General features: G+C 40.6%; 2 protein-coding genes across 2 annotated transcripts; both read left to right on the forward strand.

The window, feature by feature from the left end:
- Positions 1-427: 427 nt before the first annotated feature.
- On the forward strand, positions 428-12,766 carry nelfb (negative elongation factor complex member B). Its single transcript, XM_020641129.3, has 13 exons — positions 428-687; positions 3,588-3,748; positions 3,843-3,942; positions 4,453-4,683; positions 4,802-4,987; positions 5,111-5,223; positions 5,929-6,031; positions 7,050-7,145; positions 7,278-7,420; positions 8,471-8,577; positions 9,884-10,025; positions 10,166-10,274; positions 12,313-12,766. Exons 1-13 carry the CDS (start codon positions 565-567, stop codon positions 12,469-12,471), a joined length of 1,773 nt encoding a protein of 590 aa, XP_020496785.1. The 5' UTR covers positions 428-564; the 3' UTR covers positions 12,472-12,766.
- Positions 12,767-12,867: 101 nt separating this feature from the next.
- On the forward strand, positions 12,868-18,481 carry LOC109989404 (P2Y purinoceptor 4). The gene is made up of 2 exons (XM_020641131.3): positions 12,868-12,977; positions 17,301-18,481. The coding sequence occupies exon 2, from the start codon at positions 17,330-17,332 to the stop codon at positions 18,317-18,319; it is 990 nt and encodes a 329-aa protein (XP_020496787.1). The 5' UTR covers positions 12,868-12,977; positions 17,301-17,329; the 3' UTR covers positions 18,320-18,481.
- Positions 18,482-19,543: the final 1,062 nt, after the last annotated feature.

The raw sequence follows: 19,543 nt of genomic DNA on the forward strand, positions 1-19,543 counted from the left end.
TTCCCCTTAATTTAGACGTTTTCTAATGGACTCATAAGTCTGTCAGTTTTAGCCCCATTTAGACTGCCTTTTCAGACCCCTACACCCCCCTCTCTTACCCAAACCACAATGATGATGATGATAGAAAGTGTGCATGTACAGTATAATTATGTATTTTTAGCCTACATTTAGTTTATGAAATTGATAAAACATAGATACATAGTTTTTATTTATTTGATTGTTTTCTTCTCTTATCATTATTTTGTTGTGTATTGATGGTCATTATTATAAAACAGGACCCCCTCTAATAACTCAGGTGACAGCAGGTGGCGATATGCACTTTAAAATTGGGAAAGCAATCCGCCAAAAAAAACAAACAAAAAAAACAACACAAAGAAGAAGAAGGCGGAACCTGAGTCGTCGCTGGTGTTTGTGACGGACTGTTTACAAAGTCGGACCAGCGGAAATCTGCTTTGACAGAGAAAAAGCAAAGTGTGTTTTGTTTTGTAGGAAGTGATTCTCTTTACAGCTTTAACTTTACACGGTGGAAACAGATTTTCACGCATCATTTTATCTGTTAAATTAATGATTAAAGGGGAACAGAAGATGTTCGCGGGGCTTCCGGAGCTCGGGATCTCTAACGGAGAGGACCTGAAAGAAACTCTCACAAACTGCACAGAGCCTCTGAAGGCTATCGACCAGTTCCAGGTCAGACCCTCACACCCTCACACCACCACGTCTACTGAGAAGTCTGTGGTGTTATAGTGTCTATATTTATATACCTGTACAATGTATACAGTAGTTATTATTATTATTATTGAGATAAAGTGACCGCACATATAACGAGACAGAAAACTATACAGATTACAGACAACTTTATCCAATACATCAGATAATTGCAACATTCAGAGATATGGAAAGAAGTTGTGTTTTTAGTTGTAATGAACTTGAAAATATTTGTCACTTAATTACCAAAGCTTGTGTCTTCACATATTTTGTTTAGATGTAGAGAGGTTTATTTATTTAAAACATGGGCTGACTAAACTGTTCAATTGAGAGAAAATTATATAATATTTTTCTACTTTAAGATATGACTAGAGGCCCCACGATACGACGTTATCACGATACTTGAATCACGACCCAATATTATTGTGATGTAACTTTTCTAACAGCACATTATGTCTCTTAAATTAAACTAAGTCAAGAACAGTTTTGTCAAATAAGAAAAAAAAGAAAAGTCGATTCATCTCACGTCACTCTTTTTATTTCTGCACAGTGGGAGTCAAGCCCACAATACTATTACCTAAAATATATGTCACATTCACCCGACCTAAGTCGTTGCAAATAAGCATTTACTCCACCTCCTCTGCAATGAGCAGCTACATCTAGAGCTCTCTTATTCTCTCTTATTCTCTCTTATTCTCTCTTATTCTCTCTTATTCTCCCTTATTCTCTCTTATTCTCCCTTATTCTCTCTTATTCTCCCTTATTCTCCCTTATTCTCTCTTATTCTCTCTTATTCTCTTATTCTCCCTTATTCTCCCTTATTCTCCCTTATTCTCTCTTATTCTCCCTTATTCTCTCTTATTCTCTTATTCTCCCTTATTCTCTCTTATTCTCCCTTATTCTCTCTTATTCTCTCTTATTCTCCCTTATTCTCTCTTATTCTCCCTTATTCTCTCTTATTCTCTCTTATTCTCTTATTCTCCCTTATTCTCCCTTATTCTCCCTTATTCTCTCTTATTCTCCCTTATTCTCTCTTATTCTCTTATTCTCCCTTATTCTCTCTTATTCTCCCTTATTCTCTCTTATTCTCTTATTCTCCCTTATTCTCTCTTATTCTCCCTTATTCTCTCTTATTCTCTTATTCTCCCTTATTCTCTCTTATTCTCTTATTCTCCCTTATTCTCTCTTATTCTCCCTTATTCTCTCTTATTCTCTTATTCTCCCTTATTCTCCCTTATTCTCTCTTATTCTCCCTTATTCTCCCTTATTCTCTTATTCTCTTATTCTCCCTTATTCTCCCTTATTCTCTTATTCTCTTATTCTCCCTTATTCTCCCTTATTCTCCCTTATTCTCCCTTATTCTCTCTTATTCTCTTATTCTCCCTTATTCTCTCTTATTCTCCCTTATTCTCTCTTATTCTCTTATTCTCCCTTATTCTCTCTTATTCTCCCTTATTCTCTCTTATTCTCTTATTCTCCCTTATTCTCTCTTATTCTCTTATTCTCCCTTATTCTCTCTTATTCTCCCTTATTCTCTCTTATTCTCTTATTCTCTCTTATTCTCCCTTATTCTCTGTTATTCTCCCTTATTCTCCCTTATTCTCTCTTATTTTCTCTTATGCATCATGTAACATCGCTAACCCTGAACCCACTGTGAGTGTACATAAGACTTTTAAAAACAAATGTTCAATATTTTAATCATGTAAATACTGTAATAATGTCCTCATCAATATATGCATACTGCTTATGTACATACTGTAAGAACTCTACCTCAAGTAAATTAATCATCTATTACATAATAGCATATATTCATCTCAGCATTTTTGCACTATTATCTTATTTTGCTTTGTATATATTAGTCTCTTTTTTTTTGCTTATATGATGTTTATATTTAATGTTATTCTTTTCTACATTGAGAGCAAAGTTACCGAACTGATGGTCACTAAAGCTGATTCTGATTCTGATGTCACTTGATGTGAGCTGGACGGGCATGTGAGGTCTTTCTTTATGAAGCCACACGATAATAAGAGATGTGCTGGAAACATGTCAAGGATCAAGCTGTAATTCATCACATTGCCTCCAGGTGTCAAAGTGAAGTTTAAAGGCAGGGTTGGTCATCTGCTCCAGATACACTTTTTAAGATGTTGGTGTAAATTGTCTTTAGGTCCTGACAGATATTAATAACTCATGTTCTCTGAAAAAGGATCAAAGAAAATCTGTCATATGCATCAGTTTCTAATCCTGTAAAAACTTCAACCAATGTCTGCCACGAGGTACCAATCTGATGAACCAATCATGAACCTCCCTGTCTCCCTGCTTGTTCTCTTCCCCTTGTGTGCCCTAGCCCACACTCAAAGCATGAGCTGAGGTCAGCTTCTAGACCAATGGCTTTTGAGGGAGCACAGAGGGGAGGGGCTGTGTGCAGACGGACCACTGAGGGAATGCTACTTTCAAAATTATGCAAGTTTCTGAAAATGACCAATCCTGCCTTTAAGTAAAGAACATGCCAACAGACTTAAAGAATCACAGAATTTCAGATGCACTTTTTCATTAATACATCATCCAATTTTTCTTTCACTCTGTTTTCTTCTCTGATCTTGCTTATATGTCACTGAATGAAATTCTTCTTACTTGTGCACCTCTGGCAGACATGACACCTTCAGGATATGTGAGACCAGATATGTTCCTTTTGCATCAACTTTAGTTGATTAGGCTGTTACATCACTAGAAGGACGCATTTGGCTTTTTGTTTCTCTGCGTGTTAAATGGCTGTTAACATTGAGACCAGCTTCTCGACTGCGCCCCACTCAGTGGAGCTAGCTGCTAGCGCCATTAAAGAGATCACACCTCCCTGAGTCTTTGATACGTCGCATAACTTGCAGATGGAAAATGGGATCCTGCTGCCGACCCTCCAGTCTGCTCTCCCCTTCCTCGACCTCCATGGGACGCCTCGCCTGGAGTTCCATCAGTCCGTCTTCGACGAGCTCCGAGACAAGCTGATGGAGCGAGTCGCCACCATCGCGGAGGGAAAAGAAGAAGACAGGTGTGTCACCGGGCGTCTTTGACTTCAGAAGTGTTATCTGAGGAGAATACACGTGTTGCTATTGGTTCTTTGTTTCATTTCATTCTTGTTACAGATACGGGAAGCTGGAGGAGCTGCTGGAGAAAAGCTTTCCTCTCGTCAAAATGCCGTCCATCCAGCCGGTGGTGATGCAGGTGCTCAAACATCTACCCAAGGCAAGTGTTGTAAACGCTTATTTCGGTCACTAAAGAGTGAAAATAGAAATGTACTTTAGTAGAGTCTGAAGTATAAGCAGCACTGTTCCTGAACAGTGTTATTCTCCATTAAAACCTTCATAAAGGCTTTTTAGAACCAGCTCACTCTCCTACTGACCCCTGATATAAGAGCCCTGCTGCACCTTGTTCACCAATCATTTAATGTTACCACTGTGAGTCTAGATAACTGAACTGTTTAGTTTAATAAATGTAATGTGTAATGTTACCAGAATAAATTTAATTTAGTGTCTTCCATCCATCCATTATCTTTGCCGCTTTTCCCGTTTTCGGTCGCGGGATCACCCGGAGGAAACTCATGCACAGGGAGAACATGAAACCATCTTTCCATGAACTTTTGGAAACTGTTTGTGATTTGCTTTCATGGTATATAAAGAGTAACCTCTGGGAGCCAGCACTGTCATGAGATATAGTGTGGAGCAGCTCATGTTTACCACATGCTCCCTCCTGCAGGTACCAGAGAAGAAACTGAAGATGGTGATGGCTGACAAAGAGCTGTACAAGGTGTGTGCAGTGGAGGTGAAGAGGCAGATCTGGCAGGATAACCAGGCTCTGTTTGGGGATGAAGTGTCTCCCCTCCTGAAGCAGTACATCGTGGAGAAGGAAGCAGCTCTGTTCAGCAGCGACCTCTCCATCCTGCACAATTTCTTCAGCCCGTCTCCCAAAACACGGCGCCAAGGAGAGGTGAGTCGCCGTCTGCACGTCAGGTGTTTTTCAGAAACACTTAACAAGGAGGTTTGAGGCTTGGAAACCCGTGTGAGGAGATGGGTTTTTTTTTTTTAGCTTTTGCTGTGGTTTCTAGGTGGTTCTAAAGCTGACGCAGATGATAGGAAAGAACGTGAAGCTGTACGACATGGTGCTGCAGTTTTTACGAACACTCTTCCTGAGAACGAGAAACGTGCACTACTGCACGCTGAGGGCGGAGCTGCTGATGTCGCTTCATGACCTGGACATCAGTGAGATCTGCTCTGTGGACCCGTGTCATAAGGTGAGGTAACAGTGATGTAGGACTGTGATTATTGTATCTCTGAGGAGACTTTGTGTTTTCCTGTGTGTTTTATTTTAGTGACTCACGTTCTCTCTGTTGGGTTTTTGTTGTGCGTTTCCACAGTTCACTTGGTGTTTAGACGCCTGCATACGGGAGAAGTTTGTGGACGGCAAGCGAGCCAGAGAGCTGCAGGGTTTCCTGGATGGAGTGAAGAAAGGACAAGAGCAAGTCTTAGGGTAACAAAAAAAAAAAAAAAAAAGGATTGCTTGAGTTTATGAAACGAGCTTGAAGGGTATACCATGAAGGGAATCAAGAGACTGAGATTTTCTTAGAGGAAGCCAGCTAGTGTGACTTCGACCTGAGAGAAGCAGGTGAAAACAAGAGGAGAGGGAAAACACAACATTGTGTTGTAGCGCTTCGGCCATGACGTTAAAAATAAACATCCATAAACTTCTTCCTTAAACTGAAGATCTGAGGGGGGCAGATGGCCCAGTGTTTAGGTCACGCCCCATTTAGGAGGCTATAGTCCTCCAAGCAGGCAGCCCGGGTTCAAGACCAGCCTGTGGCTCCTTTCCCGCGTGTCACTCCCGACTCGTCCTACTCTATCCACTGTCCTATCAAATGAAGGCAAAAAGCCCAAAACTAAATTAGAAAAAAATTAAAAAAGATAAAGATCTGTAACGCCAGTGGAGAACATTTCCAGGTAATAATGAATAAAAATGACGACCTCTTACAGCAGCTTTAAAGCCGTAATTTTGAACATAACCGATCAGGTAATGAGTCAGTTACCATGGTGATCTATCCAGGTTAAAAGAGAACCAGCTTCATGATGGGGAAAACTCAGACTTTTGTCTCAACAGAGCAGGATTACCTTCCAATATGGCGTCATGGTGTACCCCTCGGCTGATTGGATTACTGTGAACTTACCGTGTGTTTTTCAGGGACCTCTCCATGATCCTGTGTGACCCGTTTGCTTGTAACACCCTGGTCCTGAGTATCGTGAGGAACCTGCAGGAGCTGCTGAGTCAGGACAGTTTACCCAGGGTGAGCGGGGGGGGGGGGGGGGGGGGGGGCAGTGATGAGGCAAGATGCTTTGCTGAGTAGCAGGTCTTAAGTGATGTGTCACTCTTTGGTCACCTGTCATTTCTACAACAGCTAAGGTTGTCAGAATACAAGAATGTTAAACTTTGATATAATACAAGTAGAAATCTAACGATATCAATGCCTGTTTCGTAACCACGGCGACAAAACTAGAAGTCCTAGGCACCCAAGATTGGGTCATTTCTTGTCCTTAATGAACAAAAATCAAACTCCTGCACATTGTCAACATTAGACAAATACATCAACGTTTTTGTACCTGAACAAAGCTGATGAGCTATTCAAACAGTTTGTCCTCCTCTGCTCTCTGTGCGTTTTTAAAGAGACAGTAACGTAACTTTAATGCAAAAAGGACTTCAGGAATGTCCTCATTGCTTTCAGAACTGTGAATTTGAGCAGACCACTGCTGCTTTTTGTCTTTCCTGCAGAAGCTTTAGGTTAAAATGTGACTGAAGATCTGAAGGCTATTGTGAGATTTGCAATTTTACAAACTAATTAGATTACATAGCAATGTTTGTTGGACATGAGAGGTTCATGTCAGATTTTTAAGTTTCTGTTATATTTGATACTACAGAATTGGTCATTAACAACTGAGATTGTTTGAGTTTTAAAAGCCTGGCATCAAAAAAGTATAAGAATAGTAGTATAAGAATCTGACATTTTGACAACCTTAATAACAACAGAGGAATATGAGGTCTTCCATAATGACCTCCAAAGATACCTTAAACATAAAGAGAAATTATTCAGTTATTTATAATTATACGGTTGTGTCTGGATGAAAGAGGACTGCCATGCATTATTGAATCAGGCTGTTGTGTGTTACTGGAGTGCTTGTTTACAGAATGACAGCTACATTTAGTTTTAAAGGTGCACCAGCTTACCAAAATGAGTCTTCACAAAGAGTTCCCTCACACACTTTCATCGTATCACCAGAGTATACAATAGTTGTTGTGTTTGTGAGCAGGACAGTCCGGACCTGATGCTGCTGCTCAGGATGCTCTCACTGGGTCAGGGAGCGTGGGACATGATTGACAGCCAGGTGTTTAAAGAGCCTCGTTTGGTAAGTACATCAAGTCACCTCAAATGTCTCCGCCCTTCAGATCATGATGGTTATAGTTGTCGTCCTGCTCTAAGTAGAAGCCAGATGAAGATTAATGCAGTAAACCTGTCTTTTGGTGTGCATGCTTTTTAGGATCTGGAGGTGGTGACGCGTTTCCTGCCCGCCATGATGTCAGTGGTCGTGGATGATCACACCTTCACCGTTGAGCAGAAGCTTCCCAGTGAGGAGAAGAGTTCACAGTCATACCCCACCACCCTGCCGGACGCCTTCAACAGGTGAACGAAGCCCCGCAAAGAGAGAGAGGCTGACACGACACACATGCAGTACATTATTATTAGCACATACATTATCTAAAGATCTGCTACACTTGCTCACTTAAACATGTGCATTCATGTGCACACATGTCACATTTACTCTCACTCTTTAAGTTTTTTTAATAGCCTGATTTAACTTGTTTACTAATTGTTTGTACTGTACAATATTTTCTCATTTCTCATTTCCTATTTTTACGTTGTTTTCTAATTTAATATGTAGAGTCAGCATAAAAGAAGTGGCAAAAAAAGATAGGTTATGTAAACAAGCAGTGCTTTCTCAATCAGCATGTGTACATTGTCCCTTCATGATGAACATGCTTTGCTCTGATTTGTCGATTTATTTTGGACTCGGGACAAACATGTAGCAAACAAAGGCATTGTTTCAAATAAAAATCAAGAGCAAATAGTCAATGTGAGTTATAAATAATTTGCACTCACTTCACTTTTGTTTATTTATTTCAGTTCAGATTGTTATCACAAAATTGAACAATTTAATCCCACATCACATCCCATTTTTTTCACATATCGTGCAGGCCTAGAGTGTTTCTATTCTCACATCCTAAATGGTGACATGCTCACAACCCTATAATGCCGTGTTATACACCAACTTTCATTAAAATGACTTATATGTGTTTTAGCACGAGTTAAAGGCAGCCGTAAGGTCTAAAATTAGCAGCTTTTAAAAACCTCATCAGTGAAAAGTTCTCCACACGTGAATTATATAAAACTCTTCAGTCAAAAAGGAGATGCATGGAGTGCTTGAAAAATGTTTTTAAAATTGTTGAAAGGAATGAGTCCCTCTGGTGCTCTTCAGTGCGGGGATCCTACTTTGTAGAGGTCTGAGGCACTCAGAGGGGTATGCTTAAAAAGCCTTTAATACATCAGGGCTACAGATTCATAGAAACATGGCAACATGTGTCAGCCATACTTCATCTCTTCAGTGTTTGTTCAATAAATGGTGTTTTCTCTGTATCTGTCAGTGATGTGACGGTCCATGTTCCTCCTCCTCAGGTACCTGCAGGAGAACAGGGTGGCCTGTGAGATGGGTCTGTACTACGTCCTCCACATTGCCAAACAGAGGAACAAGAATGCCTTACAGAGACTACTGCCCGCCCTCGGTGAGTAAGCTCCCCCCCCCCCCCCCCCCTTTTTCTGTTGAGGAAGTAAGATCTCACCACACTCGGGCATCCGTATCCCTTGTGGCGCGTTAAATGCAAGCAGCAACAGCCTGGTACATAAAACAGTTTTGGTCTGATTATTTTTAATCCACATGTGCACACACCACACCGGAGGTGAATCTTTTTATAACGCAACCGTTTTGATTATATAGAGGATACGTGTTATCCATAGTTAGGCGCGTAGCTGACCTGATTGACAGGTGGGCGTGATGTAACGATATTTCAAGAGGCTTAAAACCCGCCTCAGCTCCAGCTCTCAGCCTGTCTTTAGGTTGACTGAAAGTTGGACTGAGACAGGATCCCCAGCATCTCGGCTGCTGCTGATGAACCTCCAGAGTTGTGCAGATTATAGACATATGAAGCATTTGAAGCTACTCTTAGAAACAACATTACAGTGTTGTTTTTAATTTTAACATCTTTTTTTCTTGAGTCTAACAGGGAATCTTTTTGAGCAAACCGATGTGTCCGTTTCTTTCGAAGCTTTTACTTTTTTCATTTTCAAGTTTGTTACTGCTTCCAACGAAGGTTGTTATTGTTTACATATTTATTATATTATTCTAAAAAATGCTTTGAATGATTAATTCCATGTGTATTGGGCAGCACTCAGGCCTAGTCCACACGTAGGCAGGTATTTCTTTTAATCTGAGGTTTTCCTCCTCATGTTTCAAAGAGGAAACACGTTCAGTTCTAAAAAAACATCTCCGTCCACCTGAAAACACTTAAGTCCCTGTTAGTCAAAAACGATGTCATTGACATGCTTAAATGTTCTCGCCATTCCTCTGCAATGACCATTTCATTTACAAATTTGTCCATTCAGACGTCTCTGCTCGTCAACATAGTGGGAGAGTGTCTGTGTATGGATGTGTAAACATGTGAAAAGTCCAGTTAGCAACGTTAACACCAGCGCTAGTTTGGTTATGTCTGCCATCGCTCTAATCTCATGTAAACAAACAGTGACAGCGTCACAGAATGAAAGAAGAAAGAAGAAATCAGCACACAGTGCGACAATACAAGCCCAAAACTCTGTTTTCCCCGTCAACACATAAACACCTTAAACTGAGTTTCTGCCTGAGACTGTAAACACTTACAGGTAACAGTTTGAATGTTTCATAATATCCACGGCGTGGTCAGTTACTTCCTGGGCCACCTGTGCTTAAAAACACCCAAACATAAGTAGTTTAAAAGAACTGAACACATCCATGTAAAGGTTGTCAGAATAAGAGCTGTATCTGCTGCTCCCCCACAGTGGAGACGTACAACGACATGGCCTTTGGAGACATCTTCCTGCACCTGCTGACTGGACACCTCACGCTGCTCTCTGACGAGTTCGGATCAGAAGAGTTCTGTTCTGTTGTCTTCGATGGCTTCCTTCTGACTTCTTATTCCAGGTGGGCTGAAAGTAGAAGATCAAATCTGCATGCACTCAGTCTTTGTGAATAAATCAGTCTGAGCTGGAATGTTGTTGTCTATAAAAATGATTCCCACCATGTGTCCTGACTCTTTGTGTTCCTGTCTGAATATCTTTCAGTAAAGAGAACGTCCACAGACACACCCTGCGCATGTTGCTGCATCTACACCACAAAGTGCTGCCATCCTACGTGGAAACTCTGCTGAAAACCCTCGAACCTCCAAAACAGGTTGGCTTCATTTCTACTCTCAGCGTGAGCTTTAAAGAAGGCCGTAGTTGTTGTGATTGGTTGAATCAAGAAGAGGAAATAACTCACTCCATGTGTGTATGTCTGTAGAGAACAAAGAGTCTTCATATCACTTACATTTACTGATACTATTTCCCATTTACGATGTCAACGCTTCCATATGTCACTGTCAGTAACCTGCCACATGATCACTGTTCAGCCAGGTCAACATTGTTACACCTTCATAAGCTGTCGTGAAACCAGCCACTTTTAAATTGTATACTTCCGATGAGTCCGAGGTTGCTCTTTCTGTGACTCTGTTTTCATGCTATATTGTTTTTATAAATATCTGCACAGCCTCTATAACTCTTAACTTTGAATAAGGCTGAAAAAAGGGCACCCTACAAGAAACCATGACCCCAAATCACAGAGAAGCTCATTTGTATGGGACTAATATTACAGCAGGACCGTCTATGTGCCAAATACAGCACAATTTGTAAATACATTTCCTGTTTATTTCCTGTGTTTTACCATCACAGGGGTAATGTGATAGTAACATACCTATGTGAATCAGCACCTCAGGGATAAGGGGTAATTTGTGGTATTTTTGTAAATTGAATTATTTCCTCTGTGCCTTTTTTGCCAGAGTGGCTGCAGTGACTCCCAAATATAGAAGACAGCTTTGACATAATTTGGGGTTCAGATATTGGAGGTTTGTCTTGTGCAGCATTCAGACAAATCTCAGGAAAGAGGAAGCTCAGAGGAGTCAAATCTGGAAATGATCACATGCATCGATTCCTGGATGTTTATTTTATGTATGTTATAGCAACAGAAGGAAGTTAATGTGCCAAAGGGCCTTGACATCTTTTCAGGGAGATAGTGTTACATTTCTACTTAATTAGAGACTTTTTCTGGAAAAATGAATGTGCGAGGGATGGGTATGGGAATCAAAAAAGATGGATGTTTTGGAAGTTTTGGATGAACACAAACATCTCAACTAATCCTTTCAACTTTAATGCAGCCTAACTAACATTTGTGAGTTTAAACAACTGTTTTATTTACACTGAGGGTAAAATTAGGTTCATAGGTTAAAAAAAGAAGTCTCCTGTGGTCTGTGTATTTATTGTTGACATCTTTATTCACATTTCGGTACTTCCTCACCTGGACACATGTTGTTTTAGACTTTGATAGTTCTCACTCAGGTAGCGTTACATGCACCGTGTCAGCCTTGAGCAGAAAAACTGACATCATACTTTCACAAGAAAGACAGCGATAACATGCAGCGCAACATATGTGGCGGTAAACCTGCATATCTTAGAGATAGTAGTTTGGTTAACCACATGCATTTAAAGCACAAAGTGAAACCAGAGGAGACCGATCACAGGCACTTTCACATCACCTCATGTGCTAGCCCCTGTTAGCACGTCCCTGTGATGATACCAGAGTGGAGAAGATTAGCCTGCTAGAAATGAAAATGTTGACTGGAGATATGCCCCTGTTAAGTTTTTCTGATGGTGTATCTATGGCCAGAGTACAAGCCACCATCATGGTGAACAGCAGCTACGAGAGTGGAAAAGAGGTATGAGGAAAGCGCAGCAGAAAAGAGAAAGTTCTCACTGCAGAGTCGTACGTTACCATCACCCGTCATTTCATTCAGAAGTGGGATTTGAAGAGTGCTGTCAGAAACACAGCGCTGATGAGAGACACGCGGACGAAAACATAAGAGAGCACCATGTTGGACTTGTTTTTTAATTGGGTCCGATTACTTGGTCGTGAGGTAATTGAAATGACTGAAAATGCCCATCACTAGAATGTGCTGCACAAAAAGTTGAGAGCGTTGGCCCCGCCCCTAAATGAACTGAAGTGAGAGCTGTTAAGAACCAGAGTCTATAAGCGGAATCTGAATCCAAATCCTTGAAGTCCAAACTGTAAGCAACCTGAGAGATCGAGCATTTTGCACAAACATCGGTGTCTGGAGACTTTTTTTTCTGTGTTGTATGTTCTGACTCTGATTCTGTGATTGTGTTCCTGGTGACCACAGAGCAGCGAGCCGGTGAAGGAGCTGTACACCCAGCTGACAGAGAAGCTGGAGGCCCAAAAGAAGAGCCCTCCACCCCCGGAGGAAACCCCATCCCTTGATCTGGGACTGCACCCAGTGACCGTCCCCACCACTGCCTCCACCCCGACCACGCCTCTCTGAGACATCAGCAGTGACTGTAAAGACAGCCAACAGCTGGCTCGTGCATTTCTCAACAAAAAAAAAAAAGAAAAAACACCGGACATTTTTTTGTACTGTATGTTTTGTTGTATGAAGCTGTTTTTTTTTTTCTATATCACATCTTTTGATGTTCCTCTTTCCAGCTCTGACTGTATAGACCAGCAGTCATCTAGATTTCTTCATGAACCTTTGCATTGAATATTGGAACAGTGTTATTTTTGAGTTATCAGTAGTTCAACAGAAATGTAAATAAATGCGTATTCAGAAAAAAAACTAATTGGTGTTGCTGTGTTTCATAAAAAAAAATGACAAAACGCAGTTTCACTTCTACAACACTTCATCTACTCTGTTTAAATTATGTCACCTGCCACTGATCTGCTTCCTACAGACCACACTGTTCGTCCTCTTGCAGCCACACAGGCAGAAAGTGTTAAACAGGAACAGTCGGTCTGCGTTTTAACATTTTCACAACAGCTTCAACACTGCTGGTAAGAATAACTTCTCTAAGTCTTCTCCATCGTCAAACTATACTTTTATTTAATAACATTTTAGCTGAGATATACAAAAGATATGCAAACCTCAAATACTGATCTTGATGATACCGTTTGGAGTTAAAGGAAACTTGAATTATTGAAAATGTTTGAAGGTATTGTGTTACCATACTCAGTGATTCTCACATAAAGATGTTAATCTAGATGTGATCCGAAGGTATACTAGCACTCATTTGAGCTTTTATTCAATTTTATAGAGATTGGCACCATTAACTAGAGGATTAAACCTTCTTTCTCTTTTTTTTACCTCTTGATAAATGCAGTCAGCAGATTAAATTAGTTTGTGATTAAACTAAATCATGTGAATTAAGTAGAAAACACTTACACTTTTTATGAGCGTCACGTTCTTGTGTTGGCTCTTTTGCCTTAACTTTTTTTTGATTGATATTAATTTCCTCATGAATATTTATGATTTTTGCTTATTTTTATTACTATAAGTAATACTTGAGCTGTTTTTGTCCATGTTTAAAAGAAAATAAAGAACGGCCACAGGGGAGGGGGAGAAAGTTTTGGGGTGGGGTGGAGGCTGTTTGGCCACTGTGTGGTTGTATGTTTGTACACTGTAGTTGAATCAGTCCCCGGATTGTTCAATTTAATGTAAATAAAAACAATGTTTAAAAAAAAAAAAAAAAAACATTGAGTAGAATAATAAAGCTATTCAGCTAAAACATTTTCTAAAATGTGTTCAGTGGACAAAAGTCCCCAAAAGATTTGCAGTCCATTCTGTGGGAAACACTTGAGCTGCGTTTAAGTGGCAGGAAATCTCACCAAGCATGAGTGAGGTAAAGAGATGCGTGTCTAAATTCATGCCCTGCATTTGAAACCACAAGTACTTCTCTTAGTTCCTCCACAAAAACTAGTTTCACGTTTCAGGTCATGTTTCTTTAAAGGTTTGGGAGGTGTGAGAGAAAAAGAGAAAGCCAAGGTTTATGTTACGTTCCCCGTAGTTCTAGGGGATGCGGGGAACAACAAATTTATATTTACCAGGAATCAAGGTGGAGACCAGAGTTCGGTTTCAAAATAATAATCGCTGTGTTTAATGGTACAGGAAACACACAAGAAATGACCAGCTTTAGGTGCACCCACAAAGGGTACACGAATCTATGAACAACTGTAACGGAGACGACCTGGCACGCCAGCAGCCTGCGTCACACGGATATGACGCTGTCTTCCTTCCTCCCCTCTGCAGCCTGCACCCCGTGCCTTTTATTCATCGGCTGCATACGTACACAGGTGATTCCACTTCTCCATCAGTCTCCCCAAGAGATGGGCGGAGCACCAACCTGTCCTGGAACTCAGAGAGGGAGGGGACACACACACAGACAACACAACCCATAACAGTTTAGACAAAAGGGGTGGTCTTATTGGAAAGCCTGGGCTGCAATATGAAGTCATTATTGTTGTATTCCTGCTTAATCGGGAAATCGTATTCAATGTTGTTCATGCTTTTCTAATCACTGTAAACAACAGCACAAGAAAACAAAAATGTTCTTACCTTCCATCTCTCTTTTCCATGCTCACATTTTATTTGTAGCTGCAGCCTTGATGTAGCTGTATAAAGTTGCATAACTGCAGCAAGTTAACAGAATTAAGTATTTCAAATTCTGCTGGAGGGCATAGAAATTATATGCTGTTTTGGGCTTTCCAATAATGAAAGTGATGGTGAGGGGCCCCTCTTTTAGTCCGTCTTCGCCCCGTTCTGCTCTCTGAGCCAGCCTCAACTGGACACCCAAGGGACTGCAGTTTTTTTTTGCACTTGCACGTTGGCTTCATTTGTCAACACTAGAGGTTGCTGCTTGGTTAAAACTACAGGGACGTTCAAACTGATGGTAACTTTAAAGCTCTTGTATGCAACTTTTAAGATTTCTTTTTGGGCTTTTTGTGACTTTACTGAAGAGGTAGGACAGTGTAAAGCGTCGGAAATCATGGAGCAAGAGAATTTGGGAATGACATGCGGGAAAGAAGCCACTAGAGTGTTTTAAACACATGAACACACAAAAAAAGGGAAATGCTGGTGCGTTGAAGTGTCTGACTTGAGCTGAAGAGTGTGGTGTCTCTGGCTCCTATAGACAACACCACAAACACAGTTGATTACAGGCCACAGAGACTCCCTGACTGGTTAAAATAGATTGTACATGATGTGAACCATATCTTATGTACCTTCACAATAGATCTTGATTTAACTAAACACTTTTAGTGTGCACTTTTAGACATTCGAGCACACACTCTTTAAAGAGTATCTGTCACCAAATCTAAAAAATATATTTTTATTACTCAGAGTCTGTTCATTACACTTCAACAACCTAACAATGAAACATTTAATCTGACTTTATCTTTATTTGTGTCAAAACTTTTTTGAAGTTCAGTGGAACTTGGTTTTCTTCAGCTGATACATACTGGCAGTCTGAATGTAGATATGGCTAAAACCATTAAATACTTGATGAGAATAAAAACAGCCTGCAGTATGTATTTATAGACATAACGAGAACAAATACATCAGAACAGGAAGTGAGACTATATGCTGTATGATGTACCCAGCAGGATGTGAATATAGGTATAACATTGAGTATCATTACACATTGGATCATACTGATGTAAGATGGAGAATGTCGTCCCCCGCTCTCTCTTCCCAACATTTCCCATCTCTTTTCAGATGTCCTATGTAAAAAAGGCTAAAGTGGAGGGGAAAAAAAAAAAATCTTAACTGGTCTGTACGTCTCATTTTGTGTTTTGCAAAATAACGTGTATAGTTAAATGTTTATTAACCCAGAGAGGCAAATATTTCAGAAATTTTTAATTATAAGAGAAAACGCTGTATGGATGAAGGTCTGTGATTCCACACCAATGGGAAAGTGATGAGCATGCTGTTATGTAAAATAATAATTATATAGGCCTACCTATAAAAAGGTCACTTTTGTATCTTTTTATATAAAAGACCTATATGATTCGACATGTTGGTCAGTTGTTGTTTTTTGGTGACTTATACATGACTGAGAATGACATATGATATTACTCTATTTGAATCCACTGCAACATTTCTGATTTTGTGTTTGGATCATCATTTATTATTTGGGACCTTTTAGTGTCCCCTGAACTGGAGATTATGACTTGATTAAGTCATTAAGAATTGCCTCTTAGGATTTCAGTAGATTACTTTTGTTTGTTTGATGCATGTGCTCTCAACCAGAATCAGAGCTGATGTCATAATGATGATTAGTTGCAGGCTTGTAGCCACTTCCTATTTAAGATGTCTCGCCCACTTCAACAAACTGTTTGCCTGACGAAGGTCACATTGTCTAATTTGAATTGCACATGACAGTCAGACATCACTTTATATTGTCACTCGCTCTGCATTTGACAGGTTTATTTTGTGGCTTTTTATGCTTTAATGTAGAGCTAGGACAGTGGATAGAATAAAAAATTGAGGAGAGAGAGAGAGGGGGAATGACATGCGGGAAAGGTGTCACAGGTTGGAATTGAACGCCGGCCGCCCACCCAGAGGACTATGGCCACCGCACCGTTCTTTTTCAACCTCCTTCTTAAATTGCTATAGATCTCTGGTCTGCATTTGTTGAAAACTTTGTTATGTATTAACCATAACTATAGCAATAAATCTCAACTACACTTAAATGTCGTAAAAGGGTAGCAATACAGGGTCAGACCTCCCTGACTTGTAGCTGGACAAAGTGTTTCATATTCACATCTACTTGTGCTGCTGCTAGCTAATGTTAGCATTCCTGGCACAGTTTCGCCAGGCTGTCTCTCCAGGGGAGATTTGTTTTTCTGCTGTTGAACTAAATTGCTTTTCTACAAAGCATATACAGGCAGACTTTCGTGAAGGTTTCCTCCTTTCATAGCTGGCCCACTACTTGATGTTCGAGGACTGTCGATCACATTGCTGAGGTTATGAACATGTTGTTTTCTCCTTGTATGCCACCAAAGACTAACGTTACTAAAGGTCAATGAGTTTCACAGGACTAAAGAGACTGAGCAGAGTAGGAAGAAAACAGCAGTAAATCTAGAATCCAGCCATTGACTGGTTTGTTATACATTCCCACTTACCTGATGTGGACTGGTCAATCTTTAAACCCTATGTATATTTTAAAAAATATATTTGTAGAGACGGATCTGAGAAAATATTAACAGGTGAGTCATTTGGACTGGTTAGACCAATGAAGACCTCTAGGGAGCACATAAGGAATTGTTTGAAAGTGGTCTATTGCTATTGAATACAATTCCTTTTTTTTTGTTTTCCCACAGGTGTCAGAAACCAGAAGATCTGTGAGAAGATGGAGCCTCAGGTGGATTCCTCTCAGCATGGGAACAGCAGTGATGACTCAGAATCTTGCCTTGGTGAGAGCCAGCATGTGTCCATCCCCTGCCTCATGTGCCTGGTCTTCCTCCTCAGCTTCCTCCTCAACACCTTCAGCCTCTGGGTCTTCTGCTGTCGGATGCCCAGCTGGACCGCTGGGACCACCTTGCAGTTCCACCTGGCCGTCAGCGACGCCATCGCTATCCCTGTCACTCCCATGATGGCGGTGTACTTTGCGATGGGCAACAATTGGCCCTTTGGTCGCTTCCTGTGCCAGGTCAAGATCGCTTTGCTGAGTTCTCACATCTACGGCAGCACCGTGTTCCTCACTCTCATCAGCTTCCATCGATATGCAGCCGTGGTGCACTACAACAGAAGCTCCTGCATCAAACAGAAGCAGTTTGTCAGGAAGCTGTGTGCAGGAGTGTGGTGTGCGCTTCTCATCCAGTCTCTGATCTACGCTTTCGTGCTTCCTCTGAGTAACAACAATCAATGCCTCTCCATCCACCAGAAGAACCTGACTGACTCCTACTTTCTCATCAACTTCATCCTTCTTATCTTTGGCTTTCTCTTCCCGTTCCTCATGTCGGCTGTTTGCTACGGCCGACTGGCTAACACCTTAACTCGCCTCAACATCAGCACAGCGAAAGGCCTGAGAGTGAAGGAGAAGTCTCAGAGGATGATCGGCATGTGTCTGCTCATATTCGGGCTGTGCTTCCTGCCTCTGAACGTGATGCGAACCATCGCAGTGGTTCTAAAGAAATACTTCCCACAACATTGCTATGTTCTCCTGAAGGTGGAGACAGCATATTATGCATCCTGGATTTTGATAGGAGTGAACAGCTGCCTGGATCCACTGTTGTACTGTTTTGGCTCACAAAAATTCCTCGATGCATCCCGGTCTTTAAGGATTGGCCAGCGAGACAGTCCCAACAGAAGTGATTCAGAAAATACTCAAAATCAGTAACATTTAAATGAACATTTAAGGGCTAGCTGTGCTGTGTATCTCTTTTCCCTAACACCTTATATTAAAGTACCACTGCTCTGCTTCCAGCTCCAGGCCTGTATTTATAAGAACGGCTTGAAAGTTTGCTTTCTTCTTGAGAATTAAAAGCAAAGACCGATAACACTCTGATGTCTGTGAGATTAATGTGAAACTACATTTAGCTGCAGGTTGGTGTAGCATTAAAACTAAAAGCAGGGGGACAAACACAATTCACCAACACCACAAAAGCCCACTTACTAGCATAGAAGAGGATGTCTTGGCCTATAGTTCCTCAGGTTAACTGTGCAGAAAAAACAGGTATATCTGTTTCTGGAGATAAACAAATCATCAGAATACGGTTGATGGGTGCTTGTAAGTAATGAGAGCAGATAACCATCTGCACTTTTTTTTTGCTGACTTCTTTTCCTATAAACACCAAAGACTGCTGGTACATGGTCGACACATCTCTGTGCTACAAATGGAAACCAAAAAATGCTGTAAATGTAGAAAGTCAAGTGCAGATTTTACATTTCTTTGAAGAATCTGTAGATAGAGAATAGGCTACTTAACAACAAATGTCTGTCTCCTGCGGCTCTACAGATGAATCATGAGATCACCAATGCTGCAGCAAACAGCCCTTATATTACATAACAGACTAAAAAATATAAAAACAGATTATGAATGAATTGAAGTTTGTATATTTAGAAAGGGGCGTTTTCCTTCACCATAATGACGTGGGGATAAATCAGCCCATCAGTGGTGGTCAGGATTTAAAGTTCAGAGCCCGCCCAGTCTGAGACAAGACTGAGTAAAAATGCTTTTGATTTCGAGACCAAGATCTTCAAAAAGTGGACTCAAAACCGGTCTTGAGATCATATCGAGTACTACAACAATATCATTCACATTATGGCCATGGGGTGAGTTTGTTCTTACTTTAACAAATTGGAAAACATTCTCATGAAAGATGTAAATGCAATTTGAAAGGAATGCAGATCTCCCTCTGTTTCATCCACCAGAACATGTGTGACATTTGATGATTTTGTCAACTGAATTGTTGTATTTTAAACTCTTTTTCTTTGGACACACTTGGCAACAAAAGAGGAGCAGTTCCATATTAATCTTCAAGGAAGTAAAGAGATTTTAAAGACGTTTTGATTGATTAATTTGTTTGTGCCTTTAAATCCAACTAGACAGAGAATAGACTTG

This window comes from Labrus bergylta, chromosome 2, assembly GCF_963930695.1.
Source record: "Labrus bergylta chromosome 2, fLabBer1.1, whole genome shotgun sequence".
Taxonomy (NCBI): domain Eukaryota; kingdom Metazoa; phylum Chordata; class Actinopteri; order Labriformes; family Labridae; genus Labrus; species Labrus bergylta.